The 21017-nt window shown below is 33.3% G+C and overlaps 1 protein-coding gene across 2 annotated transcripts; it reads left to right on the plus strand.

Moving 5' to 3' along the window:
• The first annotated feature begins 447 nt into the window (after positions 1–447).
• On the plus strand, positions 448–20340 carry sip3 (septin interacting protein 3). 2 transcript variants are annotated; one of them, XM_088242524.1, is made up of 10 exons: positions 448–762; positions 3380–3472; positions 4367–4519; positions 5286–5480; positions 7196–7380; positions 9639–9781; positions 11142–11477; positions 12370–12488; positions 13719–14118; positions 15402–20340. In XM_088242524.1, exons 1-9 carry the CDS (start codon positions 634–636, stop codon positions 14103–14105), a joined length of 1740 nt encoding a protein of 579 aa, XP_088098650.1. In that variant the 5' UTR covers positions 448–633; the 3' UTR covers positions 14106–14118; positions 15402–20340. The 2 variants fall into 2 exon arrangements, with proteins under 2 accessions (XP_088098650.1, XP_088098649.1); XM_088242523.1 differs by having other exon boundaries at positions 13719–14101.
• The last annotated feature ends 677 nt before the right edge of the window (positions 20341–21017 follow it).

Below are 21017 nucleotides of genomic sequence, written 5' to 3' on the forward strand. Positions count from 1 at the left end.
ACTAAATTCATGAATTACTTCGAAAATCAACGATGCGCACTCCGACTATAAATACGAAAAAATGGGGACACACATTTTGTTTTGTGTTCATCTAACTAAAATGCGATTTAAAGTCATCCTATTCGGTAGTGGGGAGGTACAGCGGGGAGTTGGGAGGATTATGCAAAAAACGAATTCAATGTGATGATTATCAAAAAAGTTATCGAAAAAAAATATTTCTGGAGGGCCTTTACCTCCTTTGTTTACCTTTTATTACCTCCTTTGGGCCCGGATAAGTTAAAAGACATAAAAGTTCACATCCGTCCTTTATATCCTCCATGTACCTTTCATATTATTTTAAATAATAATTCAAGCCTTGTAGGTGTTGCTATCGCGTGTTCCAATATTACTATATTTTGGGTTTTGTTTATCGCGCGTTTCTCAACATGCTACGACCAATAAGAATTCATCCACGTAACAACCTAAACGTTATTGGTCGAAGTGTCATCTCTTCTACAATTTGTAGATTTTCTATGGGTTATTCTTTTTGTATTTGTGTGGCTGACATTTGACAACTAGAAAAGTGAAATTGTATTGTGCCAAACTGATGTGGTTTATTCTGTAACGGGGTCCCTTTTTCAAAACAACACCAAGATGAGGGCATTAGCTATAACAGTTTTGAGTTTAACTCTGACAGCGGGCGTAATTGGAAATGCTTACATCCAGAAGAAACAGTTTTATCCATCTGTCGTCTATATCACCAAATCTAATCTTAGCATGGCTGTATGTACAAAATATTGCATTTATTCTCTTTCGTAACATCTTTACCTTTATTATAACATTGTACCATTTTTTAAGGTTTGTTATATGCATCTAGTAAGCTTTAAACATCTCGGATATTGTTTGTATTGACGGAATTTGGGTCCATGTACCCATTAATTTTTGTTAAATATATTATTGAATTTGCGCATTCAAAGACTATCGAAGCTTAATAAAAAATAATATGCGTTGATTATTATTAAGCTTTTAAATTGAAACCAGAAACCACAAATTAAACAAGTAACTCCGAGGTGGAGTGTAGTTACCTGTGGAGTTATAAACTTTTTATATTTCCAAAACTTTTTTACAAATGGCGTATTATAATAATATAGTATATTATAGTTCTTGGTTGTTATTGTAAATATTATTTACTATTACAAGTGTGAAATTATTAGCATCAGTTTTAACATGAACTACGGTTATAATATGAATCATAATCATAATATTCTTCTATTTATACTCTTTCCGAAATCTTTGTGATTAGAACGTTCTACGTTCCCGCACTTTCCGATGTCATGTTAAACAAAAGACACAGTGAAGACGTACGTTGAAAGTACACTATCCCAACACCCCAACTTCAATCTCATTATCCTAGAAACCAGTGGCTAGTGGTAAGTTTTACCATAGGCAATCTACCAAAAATGTTAATATTTGTACCTACATATAAGTACAATTATAAATGGCTATTTTTCTCTGTTTCTGTGAAAATCAACTCAAACAACAATTATTATTAACTTTGCAATAAACGTAGCTTTATTCTACACTATTTTAATACAACACTTGTACAAAAGTTTGTTTATTTCCATTATGATTGAAATGTCAATACTAAGTACTGCCCGATTCCTTTTAAAATGAATAATGCCAATAACGGCCACTTCGAATGCCAGATGTGTGATACATAATACGGTATCATATCAAAGAAAAATAGAAAAATAGTCCTTTGGAAATAATGTTCGAGATACTAGTTTCCGAATAGAGAATCTTCCAATAATATTTGTAATCTGCGAGCGTGTTTTAGTACTGAAAAACCAAAACTGGATGAAAGATGTAAAATATAGTGTACTTTTTTGTATGTTTTGAGTAATAAGATGAGGTAATCAGCTAGTTTCGTCGTTCGGTGAGAACGGGCCGGGCGCACTTTATTTATATATTTATATTTTTGTAGGAAGATATAAATGGTGGTGGGGATTTATAATAAACTTTCTTCTTTAACTCATATAGTGTCCACGTGGCACCATCAAAGATGTTACTACAGTATCTCTGTTTAAATTGCGTCTGAAGAAACATCTCCTTTCTCTTCCCTAATCTCTCCTTTCCTGTTTCCTCTTTTTTCGTTTTTTCCACTGAGTAATGGTATTGATTTAAGATAATTTATGCACAAATACATTTATTTCTATTTTTATATGTTTTAAGCTTTTTTATTTTTATTTTCTATTGAATATGTTTTGTATCTTGAATTATAAAAATAAAACATTTATTTTATCTAAAACATTTAAGTTTGTAAGTGAAAATTCTTGATGGAAGTTCATTGTAATTTATTATATAAATAAAACACGAGTGATACTTTAATCCACAAATTTGGAATATCCAGTGACCGGTTTCATCGCTTTCGCGACATCTTCGAGACTGGTCAAGTCAAGACCAGTGTCGAACTGGTCAAGACCAGTCTCGAAGATGTCGCGAAAGCGATGAAACCGGTCACTGGATATTCCAAATTTGTGGATTAAAGTATCACTCGTGTTTTATTTAAATAATAAATTTATTTTATCGGTTGGTTGGAAGAAATTGCCATTTGGCAATAAGCCCGCCAATGTACAATTAACATTATGTACAAAAAGTTAAATAAAACAATAAATTAAAATAAACAAAAATGATTTTATTTTCCCATAAACACAGTTACTATAAAACATTAGCTTAAGTCAAATATAATGGTAAGCTGTGTGTAATTGCTTTTTTGGATGTTTCGCCCCTGCTAGGAACAGTGTTTTTCAACCCGTGTTAAAAAATAAGGGGTGAAAAACTGGCGCCTTGAGAGGGAGGGAGTATGCGCCAGATCTTTAGAAATCTGGTGTTAACCCCCCCTCCCAAAGACACTTAACTTTTGCATTCCTCATCACTGTGTAGTTGGGATCGCCAGCTATTTTTCTACTCGTAAGGGGGTCACATATTCAAATAGGTTGAAAAACACTATTTTAGGAGACTTAACCTACTAAACCCAAAGTGGTTATCTAGTGACAATGGTATTATAGTGAAGGAAGGTGAAAATGATTGTGGATGTGTGATTCTTGATATGATGAACTTTCTAAATTTGTATCAACATAATTATATTTATAACGATAGTAATCGTCTCCTAGATTTAGCGATATCGAACCATACTAATATTTCAAGTGTTAAAATTACTGACCCATTAATTTACCTGTAGATGTTTTTTATCCTCCTTAATAAATATATAAAGTACTGTATGTTGTGTATTAGATTCTTGTGAAATCCTGGATTTAAAAAGCCATTACTTACCAACATGTATAGCCTTTATTTATATTTTAAAATATATGCTCAACCTTTAATGATATATTTTTTACAGGTAATTTATATTCAGGCATTTATCATGGTTTTTCTAATGGGAAAATTAATGAGAAAGGTGTTCTTTGGACAGTTAAGGGCTGCCGAATTTGAGGTAATATTTATTCACAAATATAAAAATGTAGTATTCTTACTATAACCGTCAATGTAGGGTACCGCACTCTTGAAATATGAACGCTTGTTTTTTTTTCACTACATTAATTATCTTTGTAATTTTTTAATAGAAAGTGCCAGAAATAGTTTAATCAGGATTACTCAATATCTGTTCTGATTTATTTATATGCTTATCCAACATTATGAAATAACTTGCTTGGCATTTTTCTACATAGGCCTGGTCCTGTCTCCTCCCAGATTCGCGCCGTCCTCATCCACTGCTGACCATCTCATTGATGGGCATCCTTGGGGTCTCGTATTTTTCGGTCTCTATTAGAGAATGCGCTTTTTCCGTCTATCAACAGACATTCGAGCGACATGGCCTGGCCATTCCCACTTCAACCATTGACTGCGGATCCAATTGTTTTCCTTCCCATTTCTTAACGTTATTCCAAGCATAACGCATTCCATACTTCTCTCTGCTATTTCCAACTTATGAGAAGACTGCTTGGTCACAGTCATAGTCTCCTTGGTCATAGTCATAGTCTCCTCATCATATGTTTTAACAGGTAGGACACATTTGTTGAATATTTCAAATCCAAACCTATGAATTGAACTTTTTTTGTAAAATGTAAATTTTTTACTATGAAACTAGAAAGTGTATTTTTCTTCCTGGAAACCTGTCTATGTTGTGATTGTCAAAATATAAACCACATTATTATAATATATGTTGTGTTTATGTGAATATTCCAATTAATTGTACGATATGAAGCCCTTGGATTTGGGACAGTATTTAAAAAAATAAAATATTTGAATTATGTTATTACTCCGTGTTCAATATGCTGAATTCTATAAATAGGTATGTCTGTACATAAGTTTAATTTTTTTATTTTAGCACCTCATGGAGAGATCTTGGTACGCCATTACGGAGACATGCCTGGCATTTACCGTTCTGAGAGATGATTTCAATCCACAGTTTGTAGCGTTCTTTACAATACTGTTATTCCTTAAATCGTTCCACTGGCTTGCTGAAGACAGGGTTGATTTTGTAAGTGATTTATTTCTAATGCACACTTTATGTTTTTGTAAACCGATCATGGCATTTATAACCATAGTTCACACACAATATTTGATATCACTTCTTTTTATGATGGTTTTTTAAAAATTTAATGGTGCTGAGGTCACTAAAAAGCTCAGTGCCTACGACTCAAGTCCTGGACTCTAGAAAATATTTTTTTTCCAATTATCGTCATTGTGCTTGGAATATCTGTCATGTAACAGTAAAAATTTACACAATGCAGTTTTGCTTAATTAAATGTTTTATTTCATAAAGCGTTTTATTGTTAACTCAATAAATATGAGACAGGGACATGAATACTCGTATAGAACCATTTCAATAATTCCAATAGATAAAATTAAAGGGGTCGTTTGTACTCCAAATTATCATTGATAAATCTGTGGCTTGGATCTAGAAAGGCTAATGTCAGATTTAATATTTTTCTCACCACAATTTTGCAGAGGCCATGTCAATTAAAAAACTTATTTATTTAACTATTTTATACACACATACATGTTGTAATGTTTTTTTATTAATATTTGTTATCAAAGACTTCGAAGAATTCATTATGACGCCACAAGATGTAAAATAATTACTCTTCTGTAATATTAAGATTTATTGCATTAGTCTTAATAGATCCCAAGCCACAAAAATAATGAATAATAGTATTTATTTAATAATTTGTAATATTTATTAATTTTTATCACTTTCAAAAGGAATACCGCATGTTTTATGGAAATGAGTGTTTATTTTTCAGATGGAAAGAAGCCCCGTAATTGGACTTCTTTTTCACATACGAGTGCAAAGCTTGCTTTTTGTATTAGCAGCTTTGGATTTGTTCTTCATCTACTATGCGTACCAATCTACCATAGCGAAGGGCGCTTCGGTTCAACTGGTGTTTGGATTTGAATATGCCATACTCCTCATCATGATTTTCAACATATCAGTTAAGGTATTTGAATATTTTATTTCTACGTAAATGTAACTTGAAATCGATTTGGCCAAACATCAAGATTGTTGTGAAATAAGCGATACTTATATCGATGTTTAATATCTTAACCAAAATTTTCGGCCTCATAAACTTATAAATAATGCCTAGTATAAATAATATTGTTTCATCTGGTATTTATACTAAAATATAAATAATAGACCACATCCGAAACGTATTTTGAACCTTAAGATTCACACAATGGCACAATTATCATCGTGCCACTCTTATTTCTTGAGTTCAAGTAAAAAATATAGTAGAACATTGTCATTTTTTGCTTTTAGACAATTTATTCAGGAATATTTCTGAACATTTAACTAAAAAATTAAAATTTTAGACTTGTGCCATTATTATCACTCAGGTGCATTTAGTTTTTATGTCAAGTATTATTATAAAGCTGTTTGTTCTCTCCTCAAATAAATAAATTTGTTTATAAAATAATTCAACGTGACATTGGTCAAATTGGTGTCAAATTTATTATGCAACGCCATTTTTTTTTTTTTTAATATAAAAAATAAATGCATACAGAGGTAACAGCGAGTGAGTAAGTACAGGTAAACCTCCTATATTACGGTCTCCAACAACACGGTTTCGCTTAAACACTATTTAAAATTTTGCGGATACCTTTCTACAACACGGCTTCTCACAAAACGATTGTATATATTATGATGTATGGCGGCCTCCGTGGTGTAATGGTCAAGACGCTTGACTCACGCACGGAAGGTTCCGGGTTCGATTCCCGGTGAGAACACAAAAATTAAAAATGTGATTTTTCTCAAGCCTGGTTGTTCTGTAATGTATCACCACTGTAATTGGGCCTCCTGGCCTGTTGTGGTGCAAAAAAATTAAATGAAAAAAAATTTTTTTTAGTTAGAATACAGTACACTTACAACACGAGATAAACCGGCACCTTATAAGGAACAGCAAGCAAATCATAATCAGACTTCTTAAAAATGGCCAAAATCGCAAATGATAAAAAAGAATCTGAAAGTGAAGATGATATTATCAAGCAGCAATGAAAAAGTAAATCATTAAATAAAGATCTAACATATTGCAAAAGTTATTTTTTACTCTTTGGCACATAAATATGTTAATTTTTCAGCATTAGGTGTTAACATAAGTTTTGTCCGTTTTTCCAAATTAAAAAATGAGCAACAAAAGTAAAACAAAATGGTAAATGTTATATGTCATTTGAAAGAAAATTTTCTTTTACATATATTATTTTATTGGATTACAAGCCTTCAAAATGCAATGTCAAGTAGATAAAAATGAGCATTTTCGACACCTTTTGTTTGTGTTCAATCGAGGGAATAAAGCTGCCTAGGCCGCTCGCGATATTTGCATAGTGTATGGTGAAGATGCTATGAACATATTTTTTTGGTGTGTCCTTTTGTTCTCTTCATTTGGAAAAAAGGGACACAACTTATGTTAACACCCAATAACAAAAAAACATATTTTTTAAACCTAACCTCCCCTTTTGCACTGTCTGAGTCTCATAACACGGTGTCAAATAACACGAAATTTTATAGGAACCTATCTACCGTGTCTTAGGAGGGTTACCTGTATTGAAAATGGCTGTAGCCGGGATCCGTACCATTGCCACGGCAATGTTCAGAAGTCTCACTCTACCAATCTTCTTGATGTTTGTTTCCTGATTTTTTTGACACTCCATCTTTCAGTACTTACTTCACGCGATAGACGCTCGCTGGGAGAGTCCTTGGGAAAACAAGGCCGTGGTGCTGCTATATACGGAACTCATCGTGGGCTTTTTCAAGGTCCTTTTGTACGTGTCCTTTGTGGCCATCATGGTACGGAAGTATACCCTGCCTCTTTTTGCATTCAGGCCCATGTACTATGCAATGAGGTGAGTGGATAATTCATTTTACAATAATATGTAATTATATTAACAGAGTAAAGAATCAATTCAATGAGGAAGTTCAGTGCCGAGGGAAATTGGATATGATTTTTTTTTTCTTACTCCGGTAAAAATTAGAGCGTTTAATTGTACGGCAAAGTTTCTCAAAAATGTATGAAATAATTTATAAAAATTAACTATGTCACAAGTTCTTGCGAATCAACCAATCAATTACAGCATTGATTTTCGGTTCCCAGGTAGCCATTTTATTCAACATTTAGATTATTTTGTTTTTACGAGGTTCTATTTTTAAATGACAGCACAACTCACCGATGACAACTCGTGATGTCGAGGGCGGAGTAATTTCAGAATTACAAAACTTAAAAAATCTTACCACTGATCAGTGGTGTGTTTGAGAAGGATTCTGTCTTTCTTTGGACATATTGCTAGACGTGACCCAGACAATCTAGAAAAGGCAATAATGTCTAGCCGAGTTGAATGTAGGAGAAGCTGGGGTAGAATCCCATATAGATGGACTGACCAAATAAATGTGGCTACGGGGCTAAAATTTGATGAGTCAGTTCGTCAGGCTGAGGACAGACTGGAGTGGAACAGACTAATCAGAAGTGTTCATGGTGATCACGATCCTCAACATTGAGGGACCGACTTGGAAGAGAAGAAGCACTGATATCATAAAAAATTTGGCTTAGTTTGATAATATCAACAAATATATTTTTTTAAAGAAACCACTGAACTTCCTCTTTGTCGATATGAATGTATTCAAAATAATATATTATATGTAGTCGAAGTTTCATGTTTACTGTTACGCAATAAAAAAAAAAAAATAAACACTTGTGAGGGATTAATATCGTTGGCTGGATGCAAAACTATTTTAACTGGACTTTACTAAAATGATTTATTACTGAAATTGCATAGGACACTGCATTGTTAAATCAAATGTGACTTACCTAGGACTCACAATGGACAGACAATTAAAATGGACAAAACACATAGACGGACTCACTAAAATAATGGCATCACTACATAGCCTCTTCTAAAAAATGAAAGATTTTATACCGAGAAAGGAAAAAATTATGATGTACGAAGCCTATGTCAAAAGTAAATTGAGTTACATGATCGCTTTCTGGGGAACTGGTAACAAGACAGACATAACAAGAATACAAAGACAACAAAATAAAATTCTTAAACTAACATACAACCTACCCTACCTGACCTCTATGACTGAACTGTACAAAAAAACACACCAGTTTGACATAAACTACTTGACTAAAATTGAGACCTTAAAAATTGTGCACAAAATAACACTGGGAAACATACAAGACGACGACATAATATTAGTCAAAAATGCTGACATACACAAATATAACACCAGACAACAACAACACTATCATATTGAAAAAGCAAAGACAAACACAGGACAGTCAAAAATACTACATAATGGACTTAAACACTACAACGACTTACCTTACTACTTGAAAACTTTTACTGGAGACAAATTTAAAATCAATCTGAAAAAGCACACGATGACTGAACTAACTAGACTAGACGAGACATAAAATGACTAGACAATATAAAATTTCTAATGTAACCCTAACGGGTTTTTTAAAATTGTAAATAAATAAAAAAAATAAAAAAATGTAGTGTATCTTGATCATCTGTTACAGGAAGGTAAGGTGTTCAGACTTACTCTTCAGGAGCCAGTCCAGGGACAGTGAAATATTTCATTGTAAAATGTCTGCCCTAACACGGGTTGTACCTAGTTAGGCAGACTACGAACAACCCAGAGAAATTTATTACCAGAAAAATTTAGTAGATTATAGGAATTCACATGTCATTTTAATAAATAAAAAATATACCAACTTAAAAAACTAATATTTCATGTCAACATTCCCAGGAATCAAACCCCAAACTTCAAGCATGGTAGGTGAATGCGCCAACCACTACTCTTTTCTCCTCTCAATTCATTTTTTCAAGATTTAAAATTGAGAACAGCAATCAAGTCAATAATATTTTTCAATTATTCTAGTTCTATTTCAAACACAGAACTCTATTCTCCATCCGCCATTGATAAATGTATAAAATTCAGGCACAAATCAACATAACTCGACTTAGATAGCCATTGAAATAATGATTTTCTCGTGGTTTTTTTGGATATGTCTGACTAACAAACTTGACAATCGATATGTACATATCAATGTCTTTCTGTTTACATTATGGTTTTACATTTTGGATATTAAACTCCACAGAAATTTCAAGAAAGCATTCAACGATGTAATATTGTCGAGGCGCGCAATACGAAATATGAACACACTGTATCCGGACGCAACCGGGGCAGAGTTGGCTGCAGTGGATAATGTTTGCATAATTTGTCGGGAAGAAATGAATACTGGTTTGTTTTTAATATTTTTCTTTTTAATTTTTGGTGCTTAATTGGGGTTCGATAATAAAAATTACAGAATGTAGAATCTGTGTTTTTTTTTTTCAGTAAGCGCGTTTGAATTTTAATATGACATTCTAATTTATAATAGTAGTGATCGGTAAAGTATTTTTATTAAAGTGATACGATGATATAAACCTTTTGTAATATTTCAACTTTTATTGCTATCTAAATTAAACTGTCAGAAAATAAAAACCCCCGCTTATAAATTACATGTAAAAATGTAGTATTTGTAATGTTAATTCTGTTATTATTGTATAGTACACTACAATTTTCCAAATTTAGTATTTATTAATGAAATCTTTATGGGCCATATATAAATATTTTACTGTTTTATAAAGAGTGAAGCGGGTACACATTTTTTGGTGTAAAAAGTAAGAAATTGTAAAATGTTTAAATTAAAATACAACGTTTATAAATAGTCTAAAAAAATGCATTAATAAATTATTACATCCCATTAAGATTAAACGTGGAAAATAATTATCACCTGTATTTTGGAAATGTTTTCTAAAGTACATAATTTATATCTGCATATTTATTGCCAAGGTTTTGATAATATCAATAATAATTTTCTATACATTATTTATTCTCAAATTAATAAATAAATTGTTGCCTGAATACATGTTCAGTAATATTCAGCGTAATAATGAAATTCATTGCTATCCTACGAGGAGAAGGTGCATGTTTCAGGCTCCCAAAAATAAGAATTAAGACAACTCAAGATGTTTAACGAGTTACCGGAAGAGATTAGCGATGCTGGGTCTGTTGCATAATTTTATAGGATGGTGATGGTTTTTGTTGAAAACATACACCCATAAAGGTAGCTAGAATTGAATTGGTTGGTTGGAAGAAATTGCCATTTGGCAATAAGCCCGCCAATGTACAAATAACATTATGTACAAAAAGTTAAATAAATAAATAAATAGAATGTCATCAAAAGTATCTGATTAAATAACAATTTAACTCTATAAAGACTGTGCTAAAAAACCCTTCTGGAGACAGTGCTGTGACATCTTCTTACATTTAGCAAAAGAGGACTTGTTTTTAAAAATAAAAATTTAACTCATCAATTTAAATAGTCTATTATTCATAATTTGTACTAGTAATCAAATAATTTACGCCTGTTGTAGCAAAATATGATTTCATTACTTAAAAACATTATATCAAGTCTTGTATTTATGTGGACTCATGTGACATCATAGTCACGTTAAAAATATATATTTTGTTTATAATCCTTATTAGTTGAGAAATAACTAGTTGTTAAAGTTTATTTTGTACAATTATCTAAATAAATACATTTCAATTATTATAGGGGCTAAGAAACTTCCCTGCAATCATATATTCCACGCGGCATGTCTCCGCTCGTGGTTCCAGCGTCAACAGACGTGTCCCACATGTCGTCTCAACATCCTGCACGGGGCGGCGCCTACCCCTGCTCCCCGCCCCCCGCCGCCCGAGGCACCCGCCGCGCCCGCTCCGCCTCGGCCGCCCACTCAGCCCCTGCCCCCCGGCTTCCCCGCCATGCCCGGCATGCCTGCCGTGCCCGGCATGGCCGGCATGCCCGGCATGCCTGGTATGCCCGGCATGCCCGGCATGCCCACCATGCCTGCCATGCCTGGTATGATGCCCAATATGGCCAACTTGCCGTGTAAGTAAAAGAGGGTTTAACATTTTGCAACTAGTAAATCGCGCCTTTGAAGAGGGATCCGAGAAGTAAGGCCGCGATCCCAATATGGAAACACTGTCACGTTGGTAAACTATAATATCGTGAATGTACTAGCGCGTATTTAATTGATCACAAATTGACAATACTGCAGTGAGGAGTGTGATGAAAGCTTTTAAATTTTCTATGTTTTGTTATTTTCATGATTTAATTGTAAAGAAATATTACATTTTCAATAAATGAGGAAGTTCTGTGGTACTGGAAATCGGATATAAAAAATGATTTTTTACACACGATAAAAATTAGAGCATTTAATTTACTGTACAGCGAAGTTTCTCAAAAATGTATGAGAATGGTTTCAATAAAAATGAACTGCTTCGAAACATCCCAGGTTTTTATAGTGTTATGTGTTGTGATAGATTTAGGTTTCCAAGTAGCTATCGTTTTCAACATTTTGTTTATTTTGGTGCTACGAGGTTCTACTTTTAAATGTCAGCACAACTCACCGACGACAACTTATGAAATCACGGGTGAAGTAATTTCAAAATTATTAAATTTAAAAAAACCATAGCGATGATAATTCAATTTATATACTTCTTATACCAGTTAGTTTAACTAACAATGTTTTGAGCATCAGCCGGTCTATAAAAAATCTGTGTATCCAAAAATATTTCAGAATTCAATTTCAAAACTTCCTCATTAAAGTTCTAGGAAGGCATACGCTGTATGTGGCATAACACAATCCGTTTGTTGCCAGTTGTTACTACAGGTTGCTGCAACCAGTGCATAATTTATATTATATTCCTTACAAAATACATGTTGACTTTAAATAAACAGAACAATGTTAGTAGTAAATTAAATATAATTATAATTTCAGCTTTTATGGGATTCCCGTTTCCCCCTCCTGCGATGCCCCCCAACCTCAGTACCCTCTCCCCTGCTGAACTAGCACGCATGGAGGGTAGGAGTAGAGAACACATAGAAGCTAGAATTCAGGTGAGGAATAGGAATATGAATCTTATATGTAGGATCATGCTGCCAATGATGGATCACCTTTTTTTTGGAGGACTGTAATTTTGTAATGGTTTTAACACAAAAGCTAAAATTTTGTGTTATTGTAGCTTAATTATAATATTTTCAGACTGCATTGTATTTTTTTTAGATTTACTATCAATATAAAGAGTTACAACGGTTTTATTAAAAAATGGAAAATGATCCACTGTGTACTCTAGGTCGGATACATGGTAAATAAATATGTATTTAGACTTTAGTGAATATGTGGGTAGCATAGGAAATACGTCCAATATCTTAGGTACACAGTGGATCATGATGATGTACTGTATGCGGTCATTTTGATTTTCTAGTCAAACAAACACAAATTACAAAGTTTGCTCATGGTAGTGATACTGTTATATGTAAACAGAACACACATGACAGTAAAATCAATGCCATATGAAAATGTTACATTCAAATCTAATAAGAAACAAAGAAAACTTATCTTTTAAATTTACCTTTTTTTTTTGCACCACAACAGGCCAGGAGGCCTAATTACAGTGGTGAATTACATCACAGAGCACCCAGGCTTGAGAAAAATCACATTTTAATTTTTGTGTTCTCACCGGGAATCGAACCCGGAACCTTCCGTGCGTGAGTCAAGCGTCTTGACCACTACACCACGGAGGCCGTTTAGTTTTGAGACACAAAAAAATTCATGGATGCATCATGTGTACGCTTTGTAACAGCTACTAGTCGGCTAGTGGTGATGTGTTTGCCCTACGAGACCTTCTTACTTTGAGTAATATTAAACTGTAGTGCTTATACTTTTACGTGCAGGGTACTTGGTCCACTGTATCCACCTGGGCCACTGTCGGCACCTTGACCCTTTGTAAAAAATATTAAACTTTAAGAAGAAATATTGATTTCTGGATGTAGTAATGCCAATATAAATATATATAAATTTGGATTTTAGGCCGCAGCGTTCTTAACAATTTTACAACAAACGATAATTCTTAACAATTTTACAACAAACGATAATTCTTAACAATTTTACAAAAAACGATAATTCTTAACAATTTTACAACAAACGATAAGGTGGTTGATAAGTTTCCGTTTCCGCATTAAGGTTTGAAAAAAAAACAAAAACAGATAATTTTTAACCCATTTTATATATGTGCATTGAATATAGATTACTGGATATTTATCACTAATACTGAGTATAATTTTCAGTGTTTACAAAATATACAAACGATGCTCGACGCATCCGTCATGATGATGCAGCAATATTCTTCGATAGCCAATCGTTACCCAACGATAACCAAGGAAGTCAGTACGCAGACTTCCGAGGAAGTGGCGCCGGCTGCTGTGGAGCCTATTGAAGAGATGAACAGCAGTGTATCGGTCAACGATCAACCTGGAACTTCCGGGATCTCCCGCCCAACTAAACTTAAAGTTGCTGAAGAAAGTAACGAGGCTGCGGGGGATTGTGGAGTCGACAAAAAGGAGGAAAGTTTAGCTCTTAAAGTGGAAGAAGTAAGTGATCAGAATCCACCTGCTGAAGGTGAAGTGTTTGATAATCCAACGAACACAGAAGATAGTCATAGTTCAAAAAGGTGAATATGATTGACTGGTAAATATGTGTAGATATTTTTTCATTTTGAAATGCGATTTTATTGATTTTGTAAAAGTGCTGATATTACAAAATGGCAACCATGCACAAGAGATAACATTTATTAATTTATTAACTGTTTCATTGTTATTATGATTCGGTTAGAATATATTCTCATTTTATTTTTTTTACAAAAAAAAGTTACTCATAAATGGCATAAACGGCATTATTCATAAATGGCAGTCAGTATGAATTTACTGCACTTAAAATATACTAATATAATAAATATTTAATTATAGAAATAAAAGGCTAGTGATACTTAAATCTACTACTCATCTTTTAATTTTATAACAAATTACAAAGAACTTCCAGTAAGAATTTTCACTAATAAATTTGAAAGATTTAATTATATTGTCAATGTAAGTTCCATACCGCGTATGAGCCAACATTTTTTTTGTCATTATCAATTGTATGGAACAAGCCGCATTGATTGGTATATTTAAATTGACCAATAGACTGCTTGCATTTGATTAAATTCAGTACTGCGAATGAATCCTCCCAATTGAAGAAGCAAAGCAATACTGCGGAGATCCCTAAATCCAATCCTATACAGTAAAGGCAATACAGCGAATAATCCAAACTGCTAGTTTAACTGCCACAGTCAACTTCTAGCATACGATAGTAAAAATAGATTTTCTGATATAAATCAACAACACAAAATAAACTGCATTAAAAAAAAAAAATCTTTTTTTTTAATGAAATCGCGAGGTTTTTTGTTCCTCCTGAACATTTTGACAAATGGTTCATCCGCAGTATTGAACGTACATAGACGGTGTGATGTTGTATGTATTTGGAATGAAATATTATGTACATACATGCCACTTTCCTTAGGATGGGATAACATTGCACAAATATTCCAAATCTAAATTTTAATGGAAATAGTTTTGTTGGTTATTTATATATTTGTATTGTTAATAAATCTTACATAGGACATAAAATACTTAATATCATGTCAGAACCGTGGAAATGCAGTAAGAGCCTCAGGCTAAAGAGGTGACTGACTGCTTAACTTAGTGAACTTTTATTAGTCGCGGAGAGTCTGAGAGGTTGATAGCTGATAGGCCAACACGCTTTGTTCTTATTTGAATTGATATTTTATGTTAACTTAGTACTAATTTAATAATTATGTAAGATAAATAAATAAATAGCTAAAACGTCAGGAAATACTAGTTTCTTATTGCCGAGGATTTATCTGTACAATTTTAAAATCGGTTTTAATTTTTTGTTAAAAAAATTGTTTTCAGTGATGAAGACCAAGCCGATGCGAATGAATTGAGACGACGAAGATTGCAAAAATTCAATCAGGAGCACTGAAAGCTACGGTCAAAATATCTCAACATAAAATGGACATTTTACTAAATATAAGTGATATGATACGAGGTTCAGAGAAGAAGAAATTAAACATACATCTACCTGTCCGAACATCGTGCACTTGTGACGTGCGATCTATTTAAGTGATCTATATAAAATGTGTTTTGCACTTTCTCAATAATTCTCCGCAGTTAAACTAACGTAATTAACGAGACTTCTAACCTTTAAAATCCAGGTCACAGTCTAATGAAATGCTTATTTAAATTGTTTCTTAAATATTTAGGAAAAGGGTTGATTTGTACGTGAATATGATCATAGAAAATATGTATCGAGTAAAATATTGGTATGTAGATAATTTTATAAGATAAGGCCGTACATTGGGTGATCACTATCAGACCGTATTAGTAAGCCGTTAGCATTACTTAAATCTCAATGTACAGTAAGTAATTAAACACACAGTAACCAATTTGTAACTAAGCTTCATTTGTTGGATTCCAGACTTGATCGTGATAGTATAGGTCTTCGTGATTGAGAGATGAAGTGGTAAAAAGAACGGATATATGAACATAGTTATGCAGAAAGCAGCCAGTCCACAATTTCGAAAAAATGCGATATTGATGTTATCAGGTGCAGGAAGGTCAACTCTATGGTGTGCTAAAAACAGCCAGGCCGCTTTATCGCCCTCTGAAAATGTTGATCACAAAAATGGCATTTCTCAATTTGCAGAAAACACCTACAGCACCAGAAAAATCTTACAGTACTTTTTAAATCATTAAAACTGGTCAAATACGTAATTAGATTTATGTTTGTTATATATAAAAAAAAATGTATTCCTTGTTTATCATTTGTTAAAGTCAAAAACATTCCAACCGTTGTGTAGATTTGAGTATTAATTAATTTCACAAAAGTGCTATTATCTCAGTTTCAATTTTTCTGCATAACTACGTTCATATGGTTTTCCTGCTAACAGACTAATGCGGCTTAATTCTGTCCAGCCAGCCACGAGAGGTTAGATAAAATATTCCAATGTGATTAATACAGTGGACATAATAATGATTTTGTTCAACAATATTATATACTTATTATTAAACTGTTCAATTAGGCAAATTTATCCTATGTTTCTTAAGAATATAATTAAAAGTTTACTACAATAAAACTACAATATTTTATTATACATAATAAAATATTAATCCTCCTGGGTTCAGGTAATGAGGAAGTTCAGTGCTAGTGCAATAAAAATTAGAGCATTATTGTATGACATGACAGATCGGGTTGTGGTCCTGTGGCTAGTGTCTCGGACTCACGAACCAAAGTTCCGTGGTTGGAGGCCCACTCTACCCCAACTTGATTCCATTTTCTTAATTAAATATTTGGGTAAATCATAAGAAGGCAAATATTTCTTTAAAAAAATATATATATATTACTCGAGAATGTATGAAAAAAATCAATAAAAATGAACTACTTTGAACAACGTCTCTAATTCTTCCGAATCAACCAATGATAGAGTGTTGTGATAGATTTCTGGTTTAGCAGGAAGCCAACGCACCAATCAGCAGAACTCACCAAAGAGAACTTGTTACGTCACTGGTGGAGTAATGTCAAAATCACAAAACTGAAAAAATCATAGTTTTGATAGTACTGGGAGGGGGGGGGGGGGTCATGGCCTTAAAATTGGAATGCAATTATTTAAAATATTAAAAAAAAAATAATTATGAGAAAGTTCAGTGTTTTTTTTAATTTATTTGTTAGTAGACTAAAACTAAGCCAACATTTAAAAAAATAATAATTTATGTATCGTATTATCAGCACTATTGTTTTTTTAAGTTCCGTATTTCTGAAATGACTCCGCATGTGACATCTCAAGTTCTCTTTTGCTTCTTCTCAGTCAGTTCTGTCGATTGGTCCGTTGACTGTAAGTAAACCGGAAATCTTCCACAACTCTCTTATCATTGGTTGATTCATACGAACTAGTGATGTCGTTTAAAGTAGTTTGTTTTTATTATAATATTTTTTTCATACATTTTCTCTAATTTTTACCGCGTGCAAGAAAACCTTGTTTTGTATCTAACTGTGTGCTGAAGTTCCTCATCGTACCTTAATTTTATTTAAAAATATAATATAACAGCAAAATACTTTAAAAATCGTAACAAAGATTATTCACCATCACCCTTCCCTTGGGCATGCCGCTCTGCGCCTAGTAAGTAAAAGAGCGACCTAGGGAATTCCAAAAATAAATAGTATAATAAATTATATAACTAATACGCATTGTTAACTTAATTTTCTTTTTTTTTAAAGTTAATTTCGGTACCGTGTATATATACAGGGTGTTCTTTAAACCCTGTCGCACCCGAAACCACGATAATCAGTATGGGCAAGAAGACATATTAGCATATTAAAAAAAATATTTAGAACAAAGAAATTTAAAAAAAAAATAATATTTAAAAAAACAAATAGTTGCTTACGTCTGCAGGGGAGAAGTGAGGGGAGCGGGGTCGCGCAGTTGAGGCGCATCAGGCTCCCCCTCCCCCCCTTGTTTATCCCCTGCAGAAGTAAGCAACCATTTGCTTTTTTGAATATATATTTTTTTTAAATTTGTTCATTATAAAAAATGATTTTAATGTGCCAATAGGTCTTCTTGCTCATTCTGATCATCGTGGTTTCAGATGTGACAGGGTTTAATGAACCCCTGTATATACGTATATTATAATAGTTTATTTTAAAACCCTGTAAAATACAGTCGAACTCGGTTATTACGAGAAAGATTGGACTTTTTGAATTTGCTTGTGAAAAACGTTACTCGTTATACCAGAGAAATGTTTTTTTATACAATCGCTATTGCACATTGTCACTAAGTAAACAAGTAAATATGGTACATTGATGGAAAATCCTGCGTATCTTCGGGTACAAAACCATTAGAGCAATGTGTCATTGACATTAGTACAATCGCACTTTCTAAATTTTTTTGTGTCCATGATATTCTTTTCAAATGCAGACAAATAAATATCCTTATTTTTCCACAATATTGACACTGTGGATGAAGATAGAGAAAACTTTGTACACAATTCCACATTTTTCGCGCCACGTTCGATTTCACGAATAATTGCCACTTTTTCACGAATTGAGAGACACTTCCTCTTGTTCGTAGACATGTTTATAATTCAGGGGTTAAGTTTTAACTGATCTGGTCTAAAACACATTTGACGTCACCCACTTGTAATGTTTATTGTGTATTGAAATAAGATGTGTGATGTCACCATTGCTGTTCAACGTGTATATCGATAACTGCATGAAAGAACTGAAAGGCTTAAGAATGGGAGCAAAAATGGGTGAATTAAATGTCAATTGTCTTTTGTATGCTGACGATGCCGTGCTTCTTGCTAACAACAAGGAGGAACTGCAATTCTTGGTAACAATCTACGATGTATGCAAGGGAAGCGATTTGCTGATGAATGTCGATAAATCGAATGTGATGGTTTTTGAAAGAAATGAAAGTATGACTAAATGTGAAATCACTGTGAATGGAGTTATACTAAAACAAGTATACCAATTTGTGTATCTGGGAAGTATGTTTACTAGGGATGGAATGACTGTGAAAGATATTGAAAGGAGGGTGAGTACCGGGAATAGAGTGAATGGTACACTTAAATCAACCTTGGCAAATAAATGTTTGTCGCAAGAGGCAAAATTAGCAGTTCACAACGGAGTCCTGGTCCCGACCCTGATGTATGGGAGCGAAGTATGGACTTGGAAAAACAGGGATGAAAGTAGGCTGAATGCTGTCGAAATGCGATCTCTCAGGCGAATGAGTGGTAAAACTATGTACGATAGATGCACAAATGTTGAGATCTGTACCTTATGTAAGGCTGAGACAAGCATTATCGACAAAATCAAGAAAGGAGCTCTGCGCTGGTTTGGACATGTAGAACGAATGGACAGCAAAAGAACGGCTAAGAATATTTACAATGTGAATGTTAATGGATGCAGAAATAGAGGAAGATCGAGAAAGACATGGCATGACCAAACCCAACCAATACTTGAAGATGGACATGTCAAAAGTCGGAATAATCGGTGCGCGTGCATGAGAAGATGTATGAATGTAGAGGAAGCGATATCTGTATGCAAAGATAGAGTGATGTGGCATTCTATCCTCTCTGCCTTCCCTTATGAGGAAACGGCGTGATGGTTTGTTGTTTTTGTTGTTGTTGAAATAAGCATAGAACATTAAAAAATCTAAAAAACCCGTAAAACCCCTCAAAAAAAGCATGTCATTCATAAACTACAAAAGCAGCTGTAAATTGTAGCAATGTGCCGAACCGGCACTTACTAAGTTCACAAAACTTGGATTTTTTAAAAAACCATGTATGTTCAGTTTTCAATATTGTCAGCGAAAAATCCAATTAGGTACTTAGACACTTACATAGCTATCATAAACATAATCCGATCCCAGCGCCTGGCGGTATTTATCCTTTACGTTAGCCGACCGTTTAGATTTTATCACTTATGTTTTTATTTCGAGAATTATGTTTTTAGCAATTGAAGATTTTTTGTGTAATTTTTGACAATATTTTTGTTCGGTATGTCTGAGAAGTAGCTCGTTATAACAGTGAATAATTGTATGGAGAAAACCATGAACTAAAATGTCAACTAATGTTTCCTCGTTACATCTGAAATCTCGCTATTTCCGTGATCGTTATAACCGAGTTCGACTGTATATAAAAAAATGTGTAAAAAGAGGTTCCGATGTACATACATTCATATTTTATTCAGAATTGCTATGAATGATTTGTAGCAGTTCCAAATCGCAAATACAAACAATGGTGTATAATTGTGTACGGTACGATTATCAATATTATAGTAAATAAAAAGTAATTTTTTTATTTAAAAAACTAGTGAATTTATCTTTCAAGAGTTACGTATTAAAGTTATTTTCCAATATGTTTTGTTTAATCTTTGTACAGTGTTACACATTGATCATAAGTATATGATGTATGAAAAGTATATATGTATCACCATCCCCTTATCTGCACCTAATGGTGCATAGAGCACTGAACTGGAACTCGGTAATTTGTTATATACAAGAAGGAAAGTCTTAAGCTTCGGGTGCCAGTCCAGAGACTACGAAATATTGCAGTGTGAAAACACTATATTAATAAACATTTCATGTGAACCTTGCCGGTAATGAAACCTGAGACTTATAGTGAATATATTTACATAATTGCAACTAATGATTCACTGGATAATAATTATATACCGATTAAATTATATCTTATATATTTCTACTGCCGCATATATAAGTTTTAAATATGTTACTTTTTTGTCACAAATCTGACCAATCTCGGTTAGTAAGTTCAAATTCTCGTTACTACTGTGAACCGGTTTGTTTACAAAATGATTCAACATGACATTGGCAAAAGCATACAATTTATTATGCAAAGCCATTTTATTTTTAAAAAGTCTTCAAATTACACAATTAGAGATTTGAAGCGAGTCAATACTTGTGGGGTTTTAATCAAATTGTGGTAGTAAATGAGGAATTTTCTTTTTTTTCC

Source organism: Micrasema longulum, unplaced genomic scaffold (assembly GCF_059751315.1).
Source record: "Micrasema longulum isolate JH-2025_06_02 unplaced genomic scaffold, ASM5975131v1 h1tg000141l, whole genome shotgun sequence".
Lineage (NCBI taxonomy): Eukaryota > Metazoa > Arthropoda > Insecta > Trichoptera > Brachycentridae > Micrasema > Micrasema longulum.

Coding starts and splice junctions, on each gene's coding strand:
- sip3 (XM_088242523.1), top strand. CDS start 634: ATGAGGGCATTAGCTATAACAGTTTTGAGTTTAACTCTGACAGCGGGC. Junction 4,520..5,285: donor CTGAAGACAGGGTTGATTTT/GTAAGTGATTTA, acceptor TTTATTTTTCAG/ATGGAAAGAAGCCCCGTAAT. Junction 14,102..15,401: donor GATAGTCATAGTTCAAAAAG/GTGAATATGATT, acceptor AATTGTTTTCAG/TGATGAAGACCAAGCCGATG.